Below are 23,478 nucleotides of genomic sequence, written 5' to 3'. Positions count from 1 at the left end.
TTTTGTGTGTGTGGTACGCGGGCCTCTCACTGCTGTGGCCTCTCGCGTTGTGGAGCACAGGCTCCAGACGCACAGGCTCAGCGACCATGGCTCACGGGCTCAGCCGCTCCACGGCATGTGGGATCTTCCTGGACCGGGGCACGGACCCGTGTCCCCTGCATCGGCAGGCGGACTCTCAGCCACTGCGCGCGCACACCAGGGAAGCCCTGTTTTCTGTTTTTTGTAGTAGGTAGTCATCCTCAGGGGTGTGTGTGAGGTGGCATTTCGTTGTGGTTTTGATACTTTTTTTTTTTTTTTTTTTTGGCCTTGCTGTGGGGCTTGCGGGATCTTAGTTCCTGGGCCAGGGGTTGAACCCAGGCCCGGCAGTGAGAGCGCGGAGTCCTAACCACTGGCCAGCCCTGGAAGTCTGCTTCTTATCCTCAGAGTGGTGTTGCGGTTTGTTTCTGTCTCGCTTCAGCTGTCTTGTAAGCTGGGCTGCGTGGACTTCAGGGTTCGGTGGGGAGTCTGCGGTGCGTGGGGGCCCCCCTCGAAGGCTCTCCTTTCCCTGTTCACCCGGTGCCGGGCCTGCTGGGTGCGTTCCCGAGCCGCCCCCAACGCCCCCTGCTCTGGGCTCTCTCCAGTGCCTTTAGGTCATTGTCTTCTCTTTTTGTCCCGTTGGTCTGATGCAAGCGGGACTGGGAACCCACTCGGATTTACCTGAAAAAAACACCGCGTGGGGCACACCGAATGCTCTGGTTTGTGCCGGGTGCTCCAGGTGTCCGGGGCCAACCCTTCACCACTGCCTGGCTCCCGCCCCGGCCTGGCGTCCTCGGAGACTGGGCCCTTTCCACCGAGGTGCTCTTGGGAGGGTTGTCCCGGGCTGCATCCTTGGCCCCTCCCCAGGGGGTGTAGCCAGCGGCCCCCAGGCGGTGACAGTGGCTGAGCACCTACGTCCTTGGGCTCCCGGTCCAGGCGCCCCACTTCTCCCTGCTCTCTCACCGTTGGCCCCCTTGGGGCCGTGGTGCACTCTTGGGACGTCTTCCCAGCGGAGTGGGCACCTGCCAGTACCCTGTTCCGAGCCGCCTTCGTGGGGCGTCCCCAGCGAGGGACTGCGGCTGTGTGGGGAGGAGATCCCTCTGCATGTGGACCTCGGGCGGCCCTCCCGTGGAGGGCGCTGTGGGTGGTGCACTATGGCCTGGCCCTGCTGCCCAACTAGTGCAGTCCCGGAGAGCTGACTCCACTCGACGTTGCTGCCCTGCTGCTTGTCCCCGGCAGTTAACTTGGGCCTGGGTGGGGAGGGCCGGGGGGGCGGTAGAGGTCCGGCTCTCACCTTCCCCGGCCGTCTGGGCTGAAGCTTTGCCTACCGGTAATCGCGGGTATGTCCCGAGCCCCTGCCCGGAGTCCTCTTCAGCTGTGTCTCAAGTGCTTCCCTTTTGTCCTTTGCCCGGGCCTGGCTTTGTGCTGGCCACCTAGGGCGCTGCCCTTGCGACAGGGGGCAGGGGGCGACCTCTGCTTCCGAGGGCTGAGGTCAATGGGGGCACGGCCACACAGCTCATTAGTGGCGGTCCCTGCTTGACTCTTGTTAGGAACTAGTCCTGTTCCTTTCACTTTATCACTTTGTGATTCCTGTCATTTTTGTGATATTAGAACTGTCTCCTGTGACCTAAGTCATTATAGGAAACGCCATAAGTTGCCTCAGCCCCCCCAAACTCTGCAGACTGGTAGGGAGCTTCACTGGCATACCCATCTTAGGTTTGAAATGTAATAGCTTTCTTTTCTTTCTCTTTTTCTAATGCTGCAGTGCTCTAAGAACGGAGGCATCTAGGCTGAATGGAATTCAGCATCAAAAAAAGTCCTCTTTCTGTTCCGAAGGTTGTAAAGTGCGTGAAGATGAAGCAGGCACCGGAGATCCTTGGCAACACGAACGGAAAGACTCCGAGCTGTGAAGTGAGTCGTGAGTGCTCCGTGTTTCTGAGCAAAGCCCAGCTCTCCGCCGGTCTGCAGGAGGGAGTTGTGCAGAAGTTCAATGGCCACGACGCTCTTCCTTTTATCCCAGCCGAGAGGCTGAAAGACCTCACCTCCCGCGTCTTTAATGGAGACCCCGGTGCTCACGATGCCAGATTGCGTTTGGAGTCCCAGGAGATGAAGGGGCTTGGGACACCACCGGACACTACCCCTGTCAAAAATGGCTCTCCAGAGATCAAGCTGAAAATCACCAAGACATACATGAACGGGAAACCTCTCTTTGAGTCCTCCATATGTGGCGATGGTGCTGCCACCGTGTCCCAGTCGGAAGACGATGGACAGAGACCAGCGAGCAAAGCGAGGCGGACCAGGAAGAGGAGCGCGAAGCTGCTGCTGGGGCGGGGCCTCGCCGAGGCGGCCCTGGCGTCCCGGGCCTCGAGCCCCTCGGCCGAAAAGGTATCTGCGAGTGAGGAGTTCTGGCTGGCCGGGGTAGAGGGCGGCCCCAGCTCCCGGCACAGGGGGGCCCCGGAGGATGCGTGGTGCACGGGGGGCGGGAGGAGGTGGGCTCAGCCCCCCGAGGCCTGCTCTGCAGCTCGGGCCCCTGGCTGTGGCAACGGCAGACACTCACAGCAGCCTGCCGAGCAGTGCTGAGGCCTAGAGATTAAGCATAAAGAGTAAACACGGGGCCTTCCCTGGTGGTCCAGTGGTCAAGACTTTGCCTTCCAATGCCGGGGGTTCGGGGTCGATCCCTGGTTGGGGAGCTAAGATCCCACATGCCTCAGGGCCGGAAAACCAAACCATAAAAAGAAGTCAGAAGCAATAGTGTCACAAATTCAATAAAGACTTCAGAAAATGGTCCACATCCAAAACCAAAAACTTTAATTAAAAAAAAAAAGATGAAATGAGTGTCTGACCCCAGGCCTGGCCCGTTCCCAAGCCCTTGACCTTCAGGCTGTCCTGTCTTTATGGATCTCCTCTCCAGAGATGCCCTTTAGCCTGAATCTGGTTGGTGGAGGAGCATGGGGATCGAGTGGGGGCCTCCTCAGTCTGTGCTGTCCGAGGAGGGGAGCGGGCCACGCTGTGCAGGTGTGCTCCTACCTTCCCGCCCCGCGGTTCACCGTCACTCCCAGGTCTCCTCCCCCAGTGGCCCTGCAGATGGGCCGCTGCCTTGAGGGCTGGGGCTGCGCCTCAGGCCTTCACGTTCTTGGTTCCAGGACAGAGTGCATCACTTGAGTGCGCGTGAATGAGTGTTCACTCACCAAAGGCCGGGGTGGAGACCCCCTAACGTAGGACGACAAACGTGGTGGTTTATGCCACCAAGTCTTAAATGACACTCGGGAACCTTGACCTTGGCAGAAGGAACTGGGGAGGGCTCTGTAGCCGCCCTTGTTCACCGAGGGGCTGATGGTCTAGATTAACAGGGTCTGGAACACGTCCTGTGCTCGCTGGTCAGCCAAAGCTCCTGGCCCGCTTGCAGGAGTGGGGAGAGGGGACTCGAGACCAGTTTGGGTTGTATCATCACTAAGGTTGGAATAATTAGTGTGACATTATAGTTGAGGAATCTTGGTTACAATCCCACAGGTGGGAAGGGAAAGGACCAAAATTTCCCTGAAATAGTTAAAATAACGAAGAACTTTGAGGGTTTAAAAAAATGTCTTTTGACTGCTCAAGGGCTCTAATGAAAGCATAATGGTGAATTATTTAAAAGCCTAGTTGAGTGACCTGGGCTGATACAATGGTTTTTCTGAAGCACCCACGATGTAGGGAACCTCACTCTTTTATGGGGGAAGAGGCTGGTGCAAGTTATCCCTAGCTCTCTGTCACTTGGTTTTGGTGAAACCTGGGTAAATCACCTGATTTTGACTCTTAGAGTCTCATTTGACTCTTCAGGGTGGGGACGATAATATTATACTTGTCCTGATAGGGTTGTCACGTGGCTTTGATGACACCGTCAGTGTAAAACTGGGATGTTGTGGAATAACGTGAGAGCCAGCATTTTTTCAAAAGCGTGTAAGGAGTGCTCGCTTTGGCAGCACATATACAAAAGCGTGTAATGTGACAGCTCTGTGTCAGCCCTCACCACCTGATGTGTGTAACAACCGGGGTTCTCCTCGGTTTACAGATGTGGAAACTGAGGCCCAAAGAAATTCAGCGATTTGCTCAAGTAGGTGGCGGTCTTAGAGGGAGGCCTGGGGTCGAGCTGACTGGGCTCGTCCTCCTGGAGAGGAGGTTGTTCTTGCCAGCCTTCAGCCTCCTAATTGGCCTGGGCTCTAAGACGGAGAGACCGAGACTCCAAGAGCCCCAGGCCTTGGATGGTGGGTGGTGGGGCTGAGACTTGCTGCCAAGCCCCCGTGTCCTCGCCACCCCGGGTCCTCTCTCCAGCAGGTTAACTGTCAGACGAGGGCTCAGAAGGGGCGGGAGGGTCAGGGTATGAATTCCATGACAGTTCTTCTCCGGCCTGCGAATAAGCTCCATTAACGATCACCCACCAGGCCAAGGAAATAGATTTATGTGGAGATCCTCGTAATGTACACCTGCAGTCCTTTAGCTGCGGGCAAGAGACGAACGATTTTGATGAAGTGATGTCAGGGCTGTTACCTGAAAAACAGTGAGGGAAAGCATGCTTCTTTTTAGGGGTTTGTGCGTGTGTGTGTGTGTGTGTGTGTGTGTGTTGAATCTCTTGTCTGACTAATCCTTGGTCTAATATGGATAGGAGGCTGGATTTAGGGGTAGGTACTAGATGTATCTTTTGTTGTTATTCATTTTCAGATTCCAGCTAAGAAAGAATCCTGTCCAAATAGCAGCAGAGACAAAGACCAGCTGTTGAAGTACAGCGTCGGGGATTTGGTGTGGTCCAAGGTGTCCGGTTACCCCTGGTGGCCATGCATGGTCTCTGACGATCCGCTCCTGCACAGCTACACCAAACTGAAAGGTATTGCGTTTGGGGGGCTGTTTTTCCATCTTTATCTTCTGCACTTAATTGTTTCCATCTCCAAACTTCTTTATTACTCTTCCTTAAACAGCCCTACTGTGGTTCTTTCTTTCTCTTTTTTATTGTGTTAAAATACACAAACATGAAGCGTGCCATCTTAACCATTTTTAAGTGCGCAGTTGAGTGGGATGAAGTGCGGCCGCCGCCACCATCCGTCCCCAGAGTTCTTTCCATCCTGTAAATCTGAAACTCTGTCCCTGTTAAGTAGCAGGTCCTCAGTGCCCCTCCCCAGCCCCTGGCAGCCACCGCTCTACTTTCTATAGGCTGCTGCCTGTGGTTTTGACTTGCATTTCCCTAGTGATCAGTGATGTTGAGCATCTTTTCATGTGCTTAGTGGCCATTCGTACAACAAGGTTTGAATCGGCTTGGAGGTGGGAGTGGGGTGGGTTGTTAAGTTTTTTGTGGTTCGTTTTGCAACTTTGCCTAAAGTTAGTGATTCACACGTGACACGTTGCCTTTTCTTTTTATATCCAAATTAGATGCGTACTTTATCTGATTGAATTAGTATTAAAAGAGAAAGCAGTCTTTGCCTTGTATCGCTTTTCAGGTTTTATGATAAATAATTTATTATTACTTAGATATACAGCGACTGCTTCAGCATGATTTTCAGAATTAGTATTTTATACTAAGTCTTAGTTTAAAAAAAAGTCCCAGTTTATTTTATTAGGTCTGTGGGAAGAAGGAAGAAAACTAGAAATGGCCATCTTTTTGGTGTCATGAAACTTGGGGACATAAATCAGTACACAGAATTGTTAAGAACATATTAAGAATGTATGTTATTGATTAGAGCAGATGCTAATTGAAGTAATAATTGGACAGTTCATGGAACACATAAAAACTCATGTGTTTTTGGAGGGAAAAAACCCCTCAAATCAGGTGGTTTTGAGATTCTCCTGAAGAGTTGCTCTACAGTTTGAATTTGGTCTGAGGGAGGTGAGAGGTGGTGACACAGAGCTGGAGGTGACCAAGTTGGTGCCCAAGTGACCTGTGCCCCCCAGAAGCGCGGGTGGCTGGAGCTGTGGGCTGGCCTTGCATGGCCTCAGCGTGAGTGCGTGGCCTCTCTTGGCCTCTGGATGGAGGCCTGAGCTCTCGCTGGGGCAGCGCTGCTGGGAGTGGGGTACACTGGTGGCTCCCTGGCAAACAGGCTTGAGGGGGTGCAGGTTCGGGATGAAGAGGACCTCTCCTTAGCCCCACGCGCCAGGCCTCCCGCCCCCTGGGTGGTTGGACCCTGCCCTGAGGCCCAGGCGTGCGCATGCACTCTGCAGGAAGGCGGTGGCTGGAGAGGAGCCTGTGGGCTGGCTTTGGCTCTGACTCGGTGTAGGGCATTTAACATCCTCAGCTTGCCAGCATCAGGGAGTCCCTGCCACAGGGCTTCAGGGGTCCCAGGGTGCACCCCTGCTCTCGTGTTCACCCTGAGGCTGAATCAGGGTGCCCTTGCCAGCCTCTGCGGTCTCGAGCAGCCCCACTCTCTCAGGCTGCTCTGGTCTCGTGATCAGACTCAGGGCGCATGGCCAGGCAGGAGTTGTTGTGGGAAGGTGCCCAAACTTGGAAGGAGGGGTGCAGCCCAACAGTGCGCTTCTCTAGGCATGGTTTTGGGTTGCCGGGAGGCACAGCCTCTGTAATCACAGATCAACTTCTGAAGACTGACGATGTGCATTTGCAAAGCAGCTCGGTAGGAAGAGAGCCAGGATGCAGGCCTTGCAGCTGGAAGGGGATTCAGATGACCTTTGAAAAGCAAAGGGTCAGAGGAACCCGTGAGAACCTAGGGGTGGCGGATGGACACGTGCAGCCGGCGCCTGCCCAGGAGGTGGTGGCCAAGAGCTCTCCAGTGGGAAGGCACGGCCCCGCTTGTCATTGGTGAATCATCAGTGGCCGTGCTTGGGACCGGGCTCCCTGACAGCCTTACTTGCTCTGTGGTTTTAATCCTCCCTGAGGATCCATCGGCTTATTGAATGCTAGCTCTTCATTTTTACCATGCGTTTCATGGTTAAGGGGCTGGCGTTTTTCTGTGAAGGTGAACTCCCTCCTAAAAAATTACTTATGTATTACAGTCTTCACTCTTTTTAATGCGCAAATCGTCCCAGATTTGGCCGGTGGGAGCCCATGAAATCCCTTTCAGCCGTGTCCTTCTGACACGTCTCCATCCGTCTTGGAGCACTTCCTTACGTGTCGCCCAACTAAATACACTCCGGGCTCATTTTGAACTTTCTTTGCCCCAGTCCTGGAACCAGCTGTTTCTGAGAAGAAACCTGGGTCCTTTTTTTTTTTTTTTTGCAGTACGTGGGCCTCGCACTGTTGTGGCCTCTCCCCTGTTGCGGAGCACAGGCTCTGGACGCGCAGGCTCAGCGCCCATGGCTCACGGGCCCAGCCGCTCCACGGCATGTGGGATCTTCCTGGACCGGGGCATGAACCTGTGTCCCCTGCATCGGCAGGCGGACTCAACCACTGTGCCACCAGGGAAGCCCCCTGGGTCCTTTTAGTAGAGAGTGGTGTATGGAAGCTCGGGTCTGGGCTCTGGTTGTGTCCAAGGCCATGGGAGACAGAGGGGCACTGGGGTGTGAGGCAGGTCTCCTGGCAGTGCTGAGCCCAGCTCCCTGTGCAGCACCCCATGCTGGGCGTGCCTGAGGGGCTAGGTGTCCTTGCAGGGGAAGGGCGGGGCTATGGTGGAGGGTCGGCTTTTGGCATGGGGCCGGCTGAGCAGGGGGTCTTGGGAAGCAGGAACTTTTTTTTCCCTGTAGGATGGAACTCCCTCACCCTACCCCTGATTCCCACCCCCGATTTTCTTTTTGCGTATGTGTACTTCTTTTTATTTATCATACTTGGGATTACTTGAATCTGGATCAGTAGTAATGCACTTAAGCTTTAAAAATTGAAGTATAATCTACATGCAGAAGAGAGCACAGCTCTTTGGAGAGTTCAGGTTTCCTTTGAAAATCTGATAGCATTTTCGTGATTTGTAGCAGCAGAACTTGTCTTGGTGACCGTCTCCCAGGGCATCTAGATGGATTAACCAGCAGCTTTGAGGCCTAACCCCTTAAGCTGGAAACAAGATAAATGTGTGTTTTGGGTATTATACTGTGAAGAAGACTGGATTCTTTTGCAGCTGGGAACACCACCATCTCCCTGGTGCACCTGGGTCCTACTAGTCTTCTCTTACCAGGGTATTGAGTCACATTATCTTCTGTTGTGGAGATTTTTGTTTTCACCTTTTCTGTGTTATGGAAAGGAACCCTCATTGCTTTTTTTCTAAATCCCATCATTTTCTAAAAATATTATAGGTACCCCGACTTTCTCATGTTCTGGGTTATTAGACATTGTAATAGGACTTTTTCCTCCTTGCTTGTTCTGTGGCTGCGAAGAGAGGTGTGTTGAGATCTCCCACTGTGATAATGGATGTGCCTTTTTCTACTTGAAATTTTGTCAGTTTCTGCTTTACCTATTTTGGGGGCTCTGGACCCCCAGGGACTGAACCAGGAAACTCAGGCGGTGGTGATCCTTGTTCTTTGTTTCCTGTGGAATTCTGTGGGCTTTTGTCCTTGTGATTTTGTCCCTTGCTTCTGTAGACACCTGGCCTCGTCTGCATTGTTGTGGCTTCTCTTCCTCTCTGTATCTGCAGCGCTGAGGCAGCCTTATCTCTTTGTGGGGTCCATTCTGCATGCATGAATGGCTGTTGTCAACTCAAAGGCCCCACAGAATCTGGACAGAGACTCTGGCTCAGTCTAGCGCAGGGGGTCAGGGGCCACCTTGCATCTAATGTGCCGTGATGGGGAGGAAACGAAACATAGTACAAAATTAGGTTCCTGGGCTATTGGTGGAGGCCACGTTCTCTTAGAAGGGAGAGTGGGTGGGGCATCAGTGATAAATGTTTTCATACCGACAGTGATTGATGAACATCAGAAGTCACAGGAAGGAAGGGTTACCAACAAATGGTGCTGGGACAGTTGGTTAATTACGGTGGTAAAAATGAGTGATTCACCTGTCAATTTTGGACCAAAAGAAAATTCATATGGATTAGAAAAAAAAACTTAAAAATACAAGAAAGTTGGGTTACATTTGTTACCAAATTTCCAGGCAGGAAAGAACTTCAGAAACGTTTAATGAATTTTATAAACTTAGGATCAGCCTATCATGTTCTCCTCTGCTTTTTTTTCCAGCTGACATGTAAGGAGCATTTTTTCTGTGTCATTAACTATTTATTTTTTAAAATGCTGTGCGTTCATATTATTTCATCATATGTACTGTAATAGATTTTTCTTCATTATGCAAATGCTATGACATATATTTATATTCATTTTTATGACCAAGGGAAGTTCTTTCAAAGTATTAAAATAATTGAAGCAGACACAAATCTCTTGACGTATTTTTGAATCTTAGCTGTTTTAAAATCCAGTAAGTACACACACTTACAAACAAGTCAGATTGTACTGAGAGGTTAATAGTGAAAAGTAGTCCCCTTCCCTCCCCAGAAGGAATTACTTTTAACTGTAAACATTTTCTTCCAGTTTGAACTCTTTTTTGATTTATCATTTAGGTGTTTTCTTTTGACTTTCTGTTATGGAAGATGAAGATTGATCTCTTCAATCATTTCCTGTTTCTTTCCCTTTCATCCTCCCCATGTAATTAACTCACTGTTTTTATTACATCAAACTTAGTTGTTCACATAATTTTGACTATGTAAGTATCATTCAGTGAAAAACTGAGCTGTGTTCTTTAACTGCATTTTCTTTCTTGTACAACCTTTTGTTTTTCCTGGAGTTAATTATTGCCTTTCTTTTGAAATTGTATACTTTGCTGTCCATACAGCTTTAATTTTTTTCAAGTATTTATTTCTCTGTCCTTAAAACTCATCCTATTATATAGTTAGTTTTTCCGATTGGGGGAAAAAATGAAAACCTATGTTTGATTCCCATTTTCCTTTTCTGCTTCTTGGATCTCTCTTTTTTTTTTTTTTTTGCGGTTCGCGGGCCTCTCACTGTTGTGGCCTCCTCCTGTTGCAGAGCGCAGGCTCAGCGGCCATGGCTCATGGGCCCAGCCACTCCGCGGCATGTGGGATCTTCCCGGACCGGGGCACGAACCCGTGTCCCCTGCATCAGCAGGCGGACTTTCCACCACTGCGCCACCAGGGAAGCCCAGATCTCATTTTTTAACCTTTTTCCTTGCTGCCAAGATTTTCTTTCAGTGTGGAAGAATTCTTTCCTCTCATCTTTTCTTCCCTTGGAGCTCTCTCCTAGAATCTCCCTCTCTCCTACCTAACTCTGATTACTGGCACTCTGTCTTTTGTATAGTAGTAATCTTAGACTTTCTTTAAGATGCTTTACTGAGTTACATGCACTGTTTTCCAGGGTGCCACATTGTGCTCTTCCTTGGTCAGTTTTCCTTTTTTGTTGGAGTCCCTTTTTGGCATCCTAAGAAAGTGTAGATGGCGGGTATTGGTAGATTTGAGTTCCTGTGGTTCGGAGGATGCTGCTTCGCTCTCCTCACACTCGATTAATGATTTGGCTAGGTGTAGAATTTTATGTTGAAAATAATTCTTCTCGGAATTTTGAAGGTATTACTCCATTTCCTTCTAGCATCCAGAGTTGCTCTTGAAGTACCTTGCCATTCTATTTCTCATTTCATGAACATGGAACCTTTTCTCTTCCCCTCCCCCAATAGCTTGAATGTCACAAGGATGTGCCCTGATGTGGGTCACCCGTTGGATGAGGCACTTGGGGGGGGTTTAGTTCTGAGACGTGCTCTTGTGTTGTTAATTCTCTGATGAGTTTCTCTGTTTCTCTCTCTAGAAGGCCAGTTATTTGGGTATCATACCTCCTGGATTGATTCTGTGGGTTTCTTATGAGAGTAGATTTTTTCATTTTAAACTTTTTCTTCTTTCTGGGAGATTTCTTAACTTTTTAATTTTTTTTGGATTTTATTTTATTCTTAACTTTCCATCCAAGCTTTCTTCTTTTTTCAATTAATTAATTAATTAATTAATTTTTGGCTACGTTGGGTCTTTGTTGCTGTGCGTGGGCTTTCTCTAGTTGGGGCAAGCGGGGGCTACTCTTCATTGCAGTGCACAGGCTCTAGGCACACGGGCTTCAGTAGTTGTGGCACACGGGCTCTAGAGCGCAGGCTCAGTAGTTGTGGTGCATGGCCTCAGTAGTTGTGGCTTGCGGGCTCTAGAGTGCAGGCTCAGTAGCTGTGGCACATGGGCTTAGTTGCTCTGCGACATGTGGGATCTTCCCGGACCAGGGCTTTAACCCGTGTCCCCTGCATTGGCAGGCGGATTCTTAACCACTTTGCCACCAGGGAAGCCCCAAGCTTTCTTCTTGAGTTTTATTTTCATGACTGTATTTTAAAATTTCTCGTAGTGCTTTCTTTGTCTTTGTTCTCTTCTCATAGCAAACTAGAGTTCCCCTCTGTCAGGTGTCATCTCTTCCTGGCATAGTGTCTGTGGTCCTGCAGAGACTGTTTGTTTCTGTGTGTTTTGGAATCATTCATGTTAGAGGCTTCTCTGGGTCCTGCGGGGGCAGACCTTGGCGCTGAGCTTGTGTCTGAGATGGCTGCACTCAGCTGCCTGCAGCCCGTATGTAGGGAGACTGTTAGCTTATCTTACAGGGTCTGGCTGGCTGGTGGTTGCTTAGTTGGGGGAAGCTCCAACTTTTGGAGAAAAGACACAGTGGAGAGGTTTTTCCTCTGGTGCGCGGGTTCTGTAGGGAGTGTCCTGTGATATTTTGTGGCCGGTGCTCTGTGTGAGGGAACAGGGACTGGCATTTCCCCAGTGGAGATCTGCCTTTCTTCCCCACCTTGGCACAGAGGTCTGACCTTTGAACCAGCTGTTTTCAACCTCACTCCACCCCAGCCGAATCTGGCACTCCTCCTTCTGGGTTTGGGGACCAGGTTCCTTCTGTCTGCACTGAGGATGTAGCTGCTTCTTCCTGCTAAGAGTAACAGCGGTGCACGTGTGAGGGGTTACTCTGTGGCCTCATGGCTGCCCTGGGAGGTCATCGATGCCCTTGTTCCCCCTCTGAGCGCCGTGAGTGGGTGGCCGGCCCAGGGCCACCCAGCTGGTATGTGGGAGGGCTGGGATTTGAACCCAGGCTGTGAACAGTAGCCTGTGTCCCCTCACTGCTGCCCGGTCCCCTTTTGCTGTTGTCCTCTCTCGTCTTATTTATTTGGGGTCTTCTTCAGTGGCTCTTGGAAGGGAGGGGATGAGGAGTGAATCTGGTCAGCATTCTTTCCCAGTCGGTCTTGAACCTCATCTAAGTCTCATAAATGTGTTTCCCCTTTTGGGGTGGAGTGTGGTGGGGAGAAAAAGAGCAGGACTTATTTTGAGGTTAACGGATTCCAACAGCACCCAATAAAGCAACTTCAAAGCAGCTCCTAACTTTATATCAGTAATTATTAATAGATTTGCCTAATTTCATCCCAAATTCCAACTTTCAAGTTCTAACATTTTATTTTAAAAACTAGGTCAGAAAAAGAGTGCACGCCAGTATCACGTACAGTTCTTTGGTGATGCCCCAGAAAGAGCTTGGATATTTGAGAAGAGCCTTGTAGCTTTTGAAGGAGAAGGACAGTTTGAAAAATTATGCCAGGAAAGTGCCAAGCAGGCACCCACGAAAGCTGAGAAAATTAAGGTGATAGATGTTCCTTAAGTATAATTTTAGACCAAAACTTTTATTTCTATTCTTAATTATTTATCTTGTTTTGAACTTGTGGTTGGTTGAAATGTTGTAACGGCTTCTTATGTCTGTCACTGTTTACTTTTGCCAAGTGTGCTGTGTTATACAATATGGCAGGTTTCTTTAGAGACACAGGTTATCCTTTTTACTCCTTTGATGACTCCCAGAGATAATTTGTTTTATAATTTTTGTTTTCCTTTATAAATATCTATATATAAACATGTATATAATATTATATATGAGGGTTAGTTAAATGTAATTGGAATTGATTTCTAGTTTAAAGAAACAGTAGAGTTTTACTGGTCTGAACTCTGTCAAAAACCTTCGAGTTAATGGGTTTTTGTAGTTTTTGATTTCTATATTTATCTGAAATTCTAAAAGTATTCTTCTTTAAAGTGGGTTAACTTTTATGTTTATATAATGAAACTTACAATGTCTTATGTTCTCTTTTCAGCTGTTGAAACCTATTTCAGGGAAATTGAGGGCCCAGTGGGCAATGGGCATCGTTCAGGCAGAAGCAGCTGCAAGCATGTCCGTAGAGGAGAGGAAAGCCAAGTTCACCTTCCTTTACGTGGGGGACCAGCTCCATCTCAACCCCCACGTGGCCAAGGAGGCAGGCGTTGCTGTGGAGTCTCTGGGAGAAATGGTAGGGTCCTCAGGAGTCAGGGAAGAAGCTGCTGACAGCCCGAAGTCCACGAGGGAAGACGGCGTTCCTGTCAAGAGGAGGCGGAGAGCCCAGCTGTCCTGCTCTGCGGAGAACCGAGACAGTGACCCGGGGACAGGAAAGAACACTCCTCAAAAGATGGCAGAGGCCGAGCCCAAGCGCGGAGTGGGGTCTCCTCCAGGGAGGAAGAAGGCCATGGCCTCCACTCCGAGAAGCAGGAAGGGCGACGCGGCGTCCCAGTTTCTGGTCTTCTGTCAAAAGCACAGGGACGAGGTCGGTGTTGTGATGGCTTCTAAGTTGTTGTGTTTCCATTCTGGGGAGCTTCTGCATTGGAGGGACATCCCTTGCAGTGCAGAGTCACCTGTGTCGCAGCATTATCCGCACGGTCTGTGGCGAGCCTTCTGTAGATCTTAGATCTAATACGCAGGCGTTGTTAGGGAGCGGCCATTTTAACTCTTGGGAGCAGCGATATTTGCCTTTGCACTCGGGTTATGAAAATACTCCCACAGGGACAGCGGGAGGCAGCCTGCTCGTTGCTGGAAGCTCGGCCTTATCCTGGACGTATGGTCCTGGGCTAGCGTCTTCTCCAGGAGGCGGTTACAGAACCTCACGCAGCCACTGGCGCCATGGCGTTTGAAGGGCAGTACTGTGTCAGTGACGAAGACATTTGACTAGTGTTCTTAATCATTTTTATAGAATAAACCGTCTCTTGGGACATAGTCCGGGCTTGATTCCATTGTAAGGAACTAAAGGGATTAGGCCGCCATCTTTGGTTCTTCACTGTTACTTGAAGTGAGTGGGTTGGTGGGACTTTTCTCAGGAACGTAAGGCAGGTGTAATGTTAGAAAATCTGTTATTGTGATTTGCTGTCGCACATTAAATGATCATCTCAGTAGGTGGAGAAAAGGCATTTGATAAAAGCCACGCAACTTGTGGGATCTTAGTTCCGCAACCAGAGATTGAACCTGGACCGTTGGCAGTGAGAGTGCAGAGTCCTAACCACTGGACCACCAGGGAATTCTCCAGAAGTCATTGTTTGTTTGAATTTATTTATTTTTGGCTGCATTGGGTCTTTGTTGCTGCATGCGGGCTTTCTCTAGTTGCGGCGAGCGGGGGCTACCCTTTGTTGCGGTGCACGTGCTTCTCATTGTGGTGGCTTCTCCTGTTGCGGAGCACAGGCTCTAGAGCGCGGGCTCAGTAGTTGTGGCGCACAGGCTTAGTTGCTCCGCGGCACGTGGGATCTTCCTGGACCAGGGCTCGAACCCCTGTCCCCTGCATCGGCAGGCGGATTCTTAACCAGTGCGCCACCAGGGAAGTCCCAAGTCATTGCTTTTTGATACACACACAGCAAGCCAGGATTAGAAGGGAACTTCCTTTCATCTGCTGAAGGGTGATTATCAGAAACTTTAAGCATCACACGTATTGAAGGAACTGTAGAAGCATTCTCTCTCTAATCATGAACAAAGCAGGATACCCTTCTGTCACCACTGACATTAGATGTTGTAGTGAAAGTACTGGCAGTACAGTAAGAGGAGAAAAAAATAGAGAGGCCTGACTGTAACGGAGGCGGTGCATGTGGAGGCTCAAGGGAGTGTACAGGAGACCTTGAGACTCAGGAAGAGTTCCCAGCAACACACAGAGAGGAAGTGGAACGCCAAAAAGGTGGTGTCTGTGATAGTAACGAGATAAGGTACCAAGGGATAAATATGACAAAATGCGTCTAACTCTGGAGGAAAGTGGCTGGTATTTTAGCAGACCTGAACAGAGATAAACAGGAGGCGCAGGGTGTTCAGGAGGCGCAGGGTGTTCAGGAGTCGGCGCTGCCGCCTCTCCTCCGTTAACTGTAAATCCAGTATCATCCTGGGAGAACTCCCAAAAGGGACTTCTTTGCTTTTTTAAGTAGATGCTAGCATAGCCACGTTCGAAGACAAGCTCAGCCGGAGGACTTGCCCCACACAGAGGACGTTCTGTTACCGAAAGCTGCACAGAGCAGAAGCCAGAAGCAGACTCGCAAGCGTGTGGAGGCAGATGGCAGAGGACTGCTGGCCAGCTGAGTGGGCCGGCTGCTCAGGACAGGCCCTGGGACCGCACCGGTGAGGTCAGAGCTCGGCCGCCACGGGAGAAGAGCTTTGTCTCTTTGTGGGGGAGGGTTTCTTAAGGCAGACTGATCATAAAGGAGCTGCGTTAAAATGAGATGAAAGCTATATGTGCAGAGCTCAAGCGACCCTGAAGGACAGAGTGGAAAGGCTTTGAGAAGGACAGTTTACAGAAGAACCTGGATGGCCAGTGAGTTCACAAAGAGAGGCTGCTGAGCCCGGGAACAGCAGGGAACCTCGTGTCGCGGTCGTGGTGAGGCTAGTGGGCACAAGCCCAGCGCCTCTGTGGTCAAGGAGATGAAGCCACGGGGGGATCCCCATGCAGCGCTCGCAGAGGATCACTCCTTACACCGAGTTTCAAGAGAAATTTGGCACTGTCCGGTGAAATTGAAGATGCGCATTCTCTTTGTCTTGCAATTTCACCGCAAGGTGTTTACCCTTGAGGAGTTTTGCCCTTGCGCCCAAGGAGGCAGCACAGTGCTCAGAGCTGTAAGACGCTGTGGAAGGAATGACAGATGGTGGCACGTCCTGCCACGTAACTCTAGACTTACTGCACGTCCAGGAGGAGAGTAAGTTGCTGAAGGATGTGCAGATCCCGTCACCGAAAGTATGAAAAGTGCACTGTTTTGTTTGGCCTGCCTGCCTACCTGCATCCACGCAGAGTCCGGGTGTAGCTCCAGGTCCGTGCCTCTGTCCAGGTGCTGACACCTGGTGGGGATCTGTGGGTGGGGGCCAGCCGGAGCATGGAGCAGTGTGCACTTACCGCGCCGGGCCTGCTGTGAGTGAGGTGCGAGCTGTAAGGTCAGGCTGTGCGACACCCGTGTTTGAAGCTGGACCCCCATCACGCCCGGGGAGGAGCCCTGCTCTCAGATGCCGGGAGCAGGGCGTGGCCGTGACAGCTCAGCACCGCCAGCCGGCTGCACTCGGCCTCTTCCTGGTCCCTGCGTATCTCCGCGCAATCTCCACTCGTTTGAAAGTGTGAAAGAGAATTCAGACCACTTTCCAAAGACCACCCATTTTACTTCTGCGGAACCAACTTGCTCTCCATCAACCCTTCCAGCACTGCGAGACGTACCAAGGAGTTTATCACTGTGGAGATTGCTCACGAGCTGTACGCCAGAGGCGGCCGCGTGGGGCTGTGCTGTGCACCCGGACCCCCTGCAGCTCGCAGCACAGCCTCTCTGCCTCTGAGCGTCCCTCCAGAGCCCATTCTGCACAGCTTTGCCAGGGCGTCATGCTCAGTGCAGACACCGAACTGAAGGCGCACAGTTACAGCTCAGTTCTGCTGCCTCTCCCTGCTCTTCGTGGGGGGCGAGCCCCATGAGCCCTTCCCCTCCTGTCTGGGTTTGGGTGCTGGTGGGCTTTGATAATTCCATGTTGTCAGAAAAGTGATGGCTACTAGGATATTCTTTATCTGTTATTAACAAGTGTGTTTGTGCTGGCTCTGTAACGAGTAATTCTAGACTTAATTGAATTGAGGAAGCTGCTCCCTGATTCCATCCTGTAGAATAATCTGGGTCTTTCTAGGGGTTTCTTTTTGGAGAGTGGTGGTGCGCCCACGGGTGGCTTCTGCTTGCTTGGTAATTGTTAGTCAGTGGCCAGCCCTTGAGGGACAGAGTGGGGGAGCCTCCTTTTCTGGGGTCACTAGATAGAAGACTGTGACTGTCAAGGACATTTGGTTGCCACTTGCCTCCTCCTTTGGCTGCACATTTCCAGCTTTCTTCTTGCAGATGAAGAGCTTCTTGAAACGGGTTGAGCTCTTTGTTAACATGTTTTGATGGTCCGTCTTCGTCCAGCAGGCTTAGCTCGGACGTGCAGCTCCCTCTGCTCATGAATGCCGCTCCAGGGGCTGGAGGTGGGGGAGAGGCACGTGCTGGGAGACGGGTCCGTGGCCTGTGAGGAGCTGGCGGGGCTGGGGGACAGCTGCCAGCAGCCGTGCCGTGCCCGCGTGTGGTTTGCACACGAGGAGGTGAGAACGGCTGGGTGAGGCCTCCGCGAGGGGAGAGTTTACTAAAGCGCCCGTGTTGGCAGCACTCTCATCAGCAGATGTTTTTCGCCTCAGTTTCCGATTTCTGAAGCCTCTTCCCACTTTCTCTGACCCTGATTTTTACAGCTTCATTAGAGTTGCACCATTGTTTTAGGTCTCAGCTCCGCTTGAACATTTGTGTTCGGTGTCTGTTGCCGCGGAACAGGTCACCGCAAAGCTTAGCGCCTTAAGAGAGCAACACGCATTGCTTGTCTTGGTGCCTCTGGGTCGGGAGTTTGGGAGCAGCTCAGCTGGGTGGTGCTGCCTCAGGGCCTCTCATGAGGTCGCAGTTAGGGTGTCAGCTGGGGCTGCAGCGTCATCTGAAGGCCGGAGTGGGCCAGAGGACCTTCCTGCAAGGTGCCGCTCTCCACTTGGAGGCCGGTCGTGCCCCCAGCAGGTGGTCACAGGGGGCAGGTGGAGGCCTTCTACGCCCTAGACTTGGAAGTCCTGTGTGGCCGTGTCTGCACCGTCCAGTGGCTCTGCCGGATGGCAGGAGGGAGGCCTGGGGACGGAGGCGAGGCTCGCGGGAGGCTCTCAGAAGACGTGTGAGGAGGCGGGGGGTGGAGCGAGCAACCTCTGAGGAGCCCACGGCATCCCGGGTCGTGCTGGTGACATTTTAGCTCTGTGGGTTTGCCGGTATTTGGTTTTCCATATATTTTTTTTTCCCAAGGAGTGGAAAGGCTTTAATGAACATTACAGAGGGACTGGGTGAGGGGGACACAAACCCCCAATCCAGCCTTTGTTGCCCATTTCAGCGGCTGAGGAGGAGGGGAGGGGCTCCACCCTGCTTAGCTGTTCCCAGGCCCAGAGGCAGCTGGAGGGCGGTCCCTGCAAGTCTCCCCTCCCCGCGGGAGGGGCTGAGTGCTGCCGGAGCCGGGAGGCCTGAGGCAGCCAGCCGACCTCCAAGGTCAGGGGAGGCCCAGGACCAGGCAGGGGAGTCAGAGGTTGGAAGGGTAGATGGACTGAACAGGAGGGGCAGCTCTTGGGTCCCCAGACAGAATTGTCATAGAGGGGCCAGGGCCTGCTGGCTCCAGGGACCGAGACCCTCACAAAGGAACAGCCCCCCTCCCCCTGATCAGCAATGGACAGGAGAAGGTCTGAGGGACAAGAGAGGACAGGGGCCTGGGTGAGCAGAGGAGGAAGAGCCGCGGGCGCGGGCAGGGTGGGACCTGCGGCTCCTGCTGGCGATGAGGTTGGCGGTGGGGCGAGCGATGCTGCCTGTCGGGGTCCAGGACTCGTCGACACGGATGCGCCCGTTGCAGTTGGGCGTTCAGCTCCTGGGCGAGCTTGTGGGCAGCCTTGCAGCCCGCCGAGCCTGTCGGCGTGTGGTCGGGCTTTTTCTGAGGCATCTTCCGGGGGCTGCCCTTGCTCTTGGCCAGGCTGTGCTTGGACACCTACTGTGGAAGTGTCCACCAGGACAACCACCGCCTCCCCCAGCCGCACTCAGGCGTCTCACCACCTCGCTCCACGCGGGGCCTGCTTCCCCCGACCCCCTCCTCCCCTGCGGGCGCTGCGCCTGGGCTCGAGGCTGCCAGGCGGCTGTGCCCGCGCCAGCCGTGGTGACTGCTGCTTGTCCGTACTGTTGTGTGTCTCAAACGGTTTATCAGAAACACAGCGGTGGCCGCGGTGGAGTGCTCCGCGTGTTGGAGACCTTGCCAGTACGCTGTTGTGAGGAACCGTTCGGCTCTCGTGACAGCACAGCGAGCCCTGTCTCCTGGCTGAGCGCGAGGAGGTGAAGCCACCCCTCCGCAGTGAAGTGACACAGGCGGGAGGCAGACCGGGACCCGGCCTCGACTGTGCCCGCGTGCAGAGCCTGTAGCGGTTGTGCTGTGTGGCGTCCTCATGAGACCTGTGCGTTGGGGTGAGCGGTCGTGGCCCTCGTGGGCCTAGCAGAGGTGAGGGTGAAAACGCCTGGGCGCTCCCAGGAGGCGGGCACCGCGGGCCGGTGGCAGCTGTGGCTGGCGCATCTCCTGTCCTGGCGGAGCGCTGCTTGCATGGGTGTGAGCGGGCAGCGCCGGGCTGAGAGCTGAAAGGACGCCTGCAGCCGGCCTGCGGAGGGGGAGGTCTCCGGGCGCGTGGGCCCGTGCAGTCAGTGGGTCCAGCCTGCTGTGCGCCCAGCCTGCGGGCGGCCGTCCGGCATGTGGCTCAGGCGCACGGGTGCGGGCTGACGGGAGTGGGTGCACCTCTGCCTGGCTGGCGCGCAGCGGCAGGGGTCCCACCCGCGGCGGCCTGGGCTGGGGGCCCTCTGGGATGGAGCGTCAGCAGTGAGCGGACAGGATGGAGAGCCAGGAAGGGTGGGCGGGCACAGGACATGCAGGAGCGGAGCTGGCCAGCCTGGCACGGGCTTCAGGTGCGAGGGGCAGGGTGACCTCCGGGGCTTCGGAGTCCTGTTTGGGGAAGCAGCTGCGAGCACTTACATTACCCTTCATTCTGATCGGGGATGCTGTGGCCTGGGCTGGGCGACAGCCCCGCAGACGCGTGTGCTGTGCTCCAGGAGTCTTGGATCTGCAGCTCTGCGTGGAAGCCTTTGCCGCGAGGGTCTCAGATCTTTGATGCTGGAAGTGTTGGGGGCCGCGGGTGGGGTGGCAGGCAGGCTGGGCGGGAGGGGAGGGTGCCCCAAGTTGAGAGGAGAGAGCAGGTGTGTGTGGGGCTGGAGACACCCAGGCAGGCGCAGGATGGGAACAGGGACGCCCCGGGGAGCGTGGGAGCCGGAGCCGGGCTTTGACGTGCAGAGTTGCTGGGGTGCTGGTGTCTGGCAGGGCCAAGGTGGGCATGTTGAGGCGCGGGGACCCTGGAGGCCATAGGAAGCCATCTGTGGGGCGGAGTTGTGGATTGGGGCTTGCGTTTGGGGGCAGAGGTTGCCGTGTTGACTGGGCAAGTAGTAGGTCCAGGTGGTGACAGGAACCAACCCACTGAAGTGTCACGGTAAGTCCATCACAGAGGGCAGTGGAGACACACCTTCCCTTCCCCAAGTTACTTCTCAGAGCTGTGGCGGACGAGCCACATTGAACCTGGGGTCTGGCTCCCAAGCCAGCAGCCAGTGCTCGGACGCAGTCGGCAAAGCTTTCTTGGAAGGGCCTGGGGCACAGAGGTCTCTGTTGCACTTCCTCCGCTCTGCTCTCGTAGCCTGAAAACAGCCACAGAGGACTTGGGCGTTCATGCCTGCGGCCGAGTTCAGAGAAGATTTTACTGTGGGCATTGATGCTCGAATTTCCTCTAATTATCATGTGCTATGAGATATTTCTCCTCTGATTTTTTTTTTTTTTTTTTGCCACGCCGTGTGGCTTGCGGGATCTTAGTTCCCTGACCAGGGATTGAACCCGCGCCCTCAGCAGTGAAAGCGCTGAGTCCTAACCATTGGACCATCAGGGGTTCCCTGATTTTTTTCAACATTTAAAAATGTTAACTCAATTCTTAGTTCATAGGCCGTACGAAAACAGGAAGGTGGGTCAGATCTGCTCTGTGGCTGCGGTTTATGGACCTCGCACCCTGCTATTGGTGGTCCTCAAAGTCGGGGCACATTAGAACCCATGGGAAACCTGTAAAATAGCAGAAGCAGGTCCGCTGGGTTGGAGCGGCCTTGGCAGGGACCTGAGCACCATAGTTTTACACCCTACCCGCCCCCCACACCACCAATTATCACAGTGCACGGCCCAGACCCACTCCTCACAGCCCGGTGACGGGACTCTTCTGGAGACTTTGTGAAGATGCGCGTCCCCGGAGCGGGGCCTGAGGATCTGCATTTCCCGTGTGCTGCAGGGCCGGGGAGCTCTGTGTCCTGGCTGTGAGGAGTGGCTGTCTCAGGGCGCAGCGGGGCGGGGTCCTTGGCCACGTCTACGCCCTCCCGAGCGCAGACATGAAAGGAGGAGGGTTGGTGCTACAGCCAGCGAGAAAACCAGCCAAGGGCTCGCCCCTGCACCCAGAGGTGGTGTTTCCTCCTGCTGGCTACTCAAGGCTGCCTAGGAAATTGCAAGTTACCAGCAGTTTAGTGATTTTGGAAAAGTGTACTTTTTCTCTTATCACTTATCATTGCCTGCATTTACACAAATACAGCTGGAATTGTTTCCACCAGCGCTGTTTTCAATGAGTTACAACATCAGTTAAACACTGTTTTTTGTTTGAAGCCTTTATGGGACGTAGTTCCATGACGTGGAAGTGAGAGCACCACGTGCTGAGTAGCCAGGGGCCGTGCGCCGCGTTGTGTGAGTTCGGGCGTCCAGCCTTCCTATCGCACCTTTCCTGTGTCCGCAGGTTGTCGCTGAGCACCCAGACGCCTCTGCCGAGGAGATTGAAGAGCTGCTTGGATCCCAGTGGAATATGCTCAACGAGAAACAGAAAGCACGCTATCACACCAAGTTTGCCCTCGTGGCCCCGTCCCCGTCTGAAGAAGACTCTGGTAACCGTAGCTCTGTGCTCATGTCCTCTGCGTAGCCGTGGTGTGTGCCGTGTGGCGGCCTGCGCTCCGGCTCTGACCCGAGTGCAGCGGTCACAGTAAAGCAACCTCCGCTGCCTGGTCTCCTTGCTCGTTGTCGCCAGAGCTGTTCCGTGATCCTCTGTGGCCCTGCGGGCCCCTCGCTCTCCTGCCCCTGCAGCCTGTATGGGAGGTGTGGTGAGGGAGCAGAAGGGAGGCACGGAGTCCAGGCGGCCTCCAGGGCCGAGGCTCACGTGATGGGCCGGGGTCAGACCTCAGGCCTTTGTCCTGCAGCGAGGCTGCCGTCCCGGCTGGGGCTACGCCTGCACCTCGTGGGGGGCTTCCCACCGTGGGCAGGCGCTCTGGCCCTGGGGCTGGCCGTTCATGGCCTGTTGGCCTGAGAGCTCACAGGGTGAGGAGGGTGACCGTGGACTGATGTTGAATGTGGGTAGCCTCTGGTTCTTTTCTTAGGCCTTCAGGGCGAAAAAACAAAAAGTGCCGCTCTGCCCTGGGCCATGGTAAGAGAAGGGAGGCTTAATGCTGTGAGCTCTGGGGAAGACAGGTCACCACGGTTGGGTGTGTCCTCCCTGCCTGTGGGAAACTGACACCTGTAATGGGAAGATAAGTGTGATGTGTTTGGGCATACGAAAGAATTCTGCATCTCTCAAGGCTCGTCATTGAAGAGTTGTGCAGAGGCCTCCAGACCCGCCTGACAGGGTGCTTCATGGGCACGAGCTCGGTCAGCACCGAGGTGGCCTACATCCGTGTTGCCTTCCTGTTCTGTTCGCACGTGTTCCCATCTTGATTTTAGGGCTTTCTAGAACTCCACAGCAACCATCTAATGATATCAATAGTGAACTTCATTCAAGTTGTTCAGGGTTTGTTGCGAATACTACGATTTAGAATAGGGAGGATGTTTAGGATTTGTGTATTTTCTTTAAAAGGCAAAAAGTTTACCAGACTCTTCATCAGTACGCTAAATCTAGAAAAGTGTCCTTTTCAGTGACTGCTGATTTAAGAATAGTCAGGTTTTACTGAAGCCAGATTCACCTTATCCTTGAAGAGTGAGTGTGACTTGATTGTGTGTCCCACTTTGTCACCATCCCGAGTACTTGGCAGACAGGAGCATGGGTGGTCCCTGCCCCCAGTGTGTGTAAGGTGTGTGTTTGCCCTGCAGGCCTTGAGCCCTCCCTCTCAGGGACCCCAAGATGATGGGCCAGGCCATGGTGTCAGCTGTCCCATCCTTTCAGTGTCAGGAATTCAGACAGATGCCCATCTTGCTCATCTCTGTAAGAAACGACCGCTGCCTCATCCCGACACAGGGGGAGGACCTTATGTAGAGGGCGAAGGACTACAACTTCAACTCCCCTGGGGGCTGTACCTAGTGCACACGTGCCGAGGAGGTGCTGACAGGCCCGTGGATCTACAGCCATCGCTCCACAGGCCTCTCCTGGTGTTCCCCTGAGGCCAGCCCAGAGCTTAGTGAAGGCCACTCTCAGGCCGGCTTATGCCAGTCTGGTACTGGCAGCTGGTGAGGCCAGCGCTCCGGTTCTGCTCTTCTCTTGCAATGTTGGGCCTGGACCTGAGGCAGAGCCCCGGGCCCGTATCAGCCCAGGGCTGCTGGACGCAGGGACCTGAGCCTCCTGGCGGGTGTGCTCCGCCCCCCTCCGTAGGGTTT

General features: G+C 53.3%; 1 protein-coding gene across 2 annotated transcripts in view; it reads left to right on the top strand.

Moving 5' to 3' along the window:
* Positions 1-1,809: 1,809 nt before the first annotated feature.
* Positions 1,810-23,478, top strand: part of NSD2 (nuclear receptor binding SET domain protein 2) — a 50,496-nt gene continuing 28,827 nt past the window's right edge. For both annotated transcript variants that reach the window (XM_065878340.1, XM_065878341.1), the window contains exons 1-5: positions 1,810-2,400; positions 4,714-4,876; positions 12,392-12,558; positions 13,058-13,540; positions 21,641-21,785. In XM_065878340.1, coding sequence (XP_065734412.1) covers positions 1,810-2,400; positions 4,714-4,876; positions 12,392-12,558; positions 13,058-13,540; positions 21,641-21,785 — 1,549 coding nt within the window. The remainder of the gene's footprint in view (positions 2,401-4,713; positions 4,877-12,391; positions 12,559-13,057; positions 13,541-21,640; positions 21,786-23,478) is intronic.

This window comes from Phocoena phocoena, chromosome 5 (assembly GCF_963924675.1).
Source record: "Phocoena phocoena chromosome 5, mPhoPho1.1, whole genome shotgun sequence".
NCBI classification, from domain to species: domain Eukaryota; kingdom Metazoa; phylum Chordata; class Mammalia; order Artiodactyla; family Phocoenidae; genus Phocoena; species Phocoena phocoena.
Note: the sequence above shows the minus strand (reverse complement) of the source record. Positions and strands in the feature narration are given on the sequence as shown.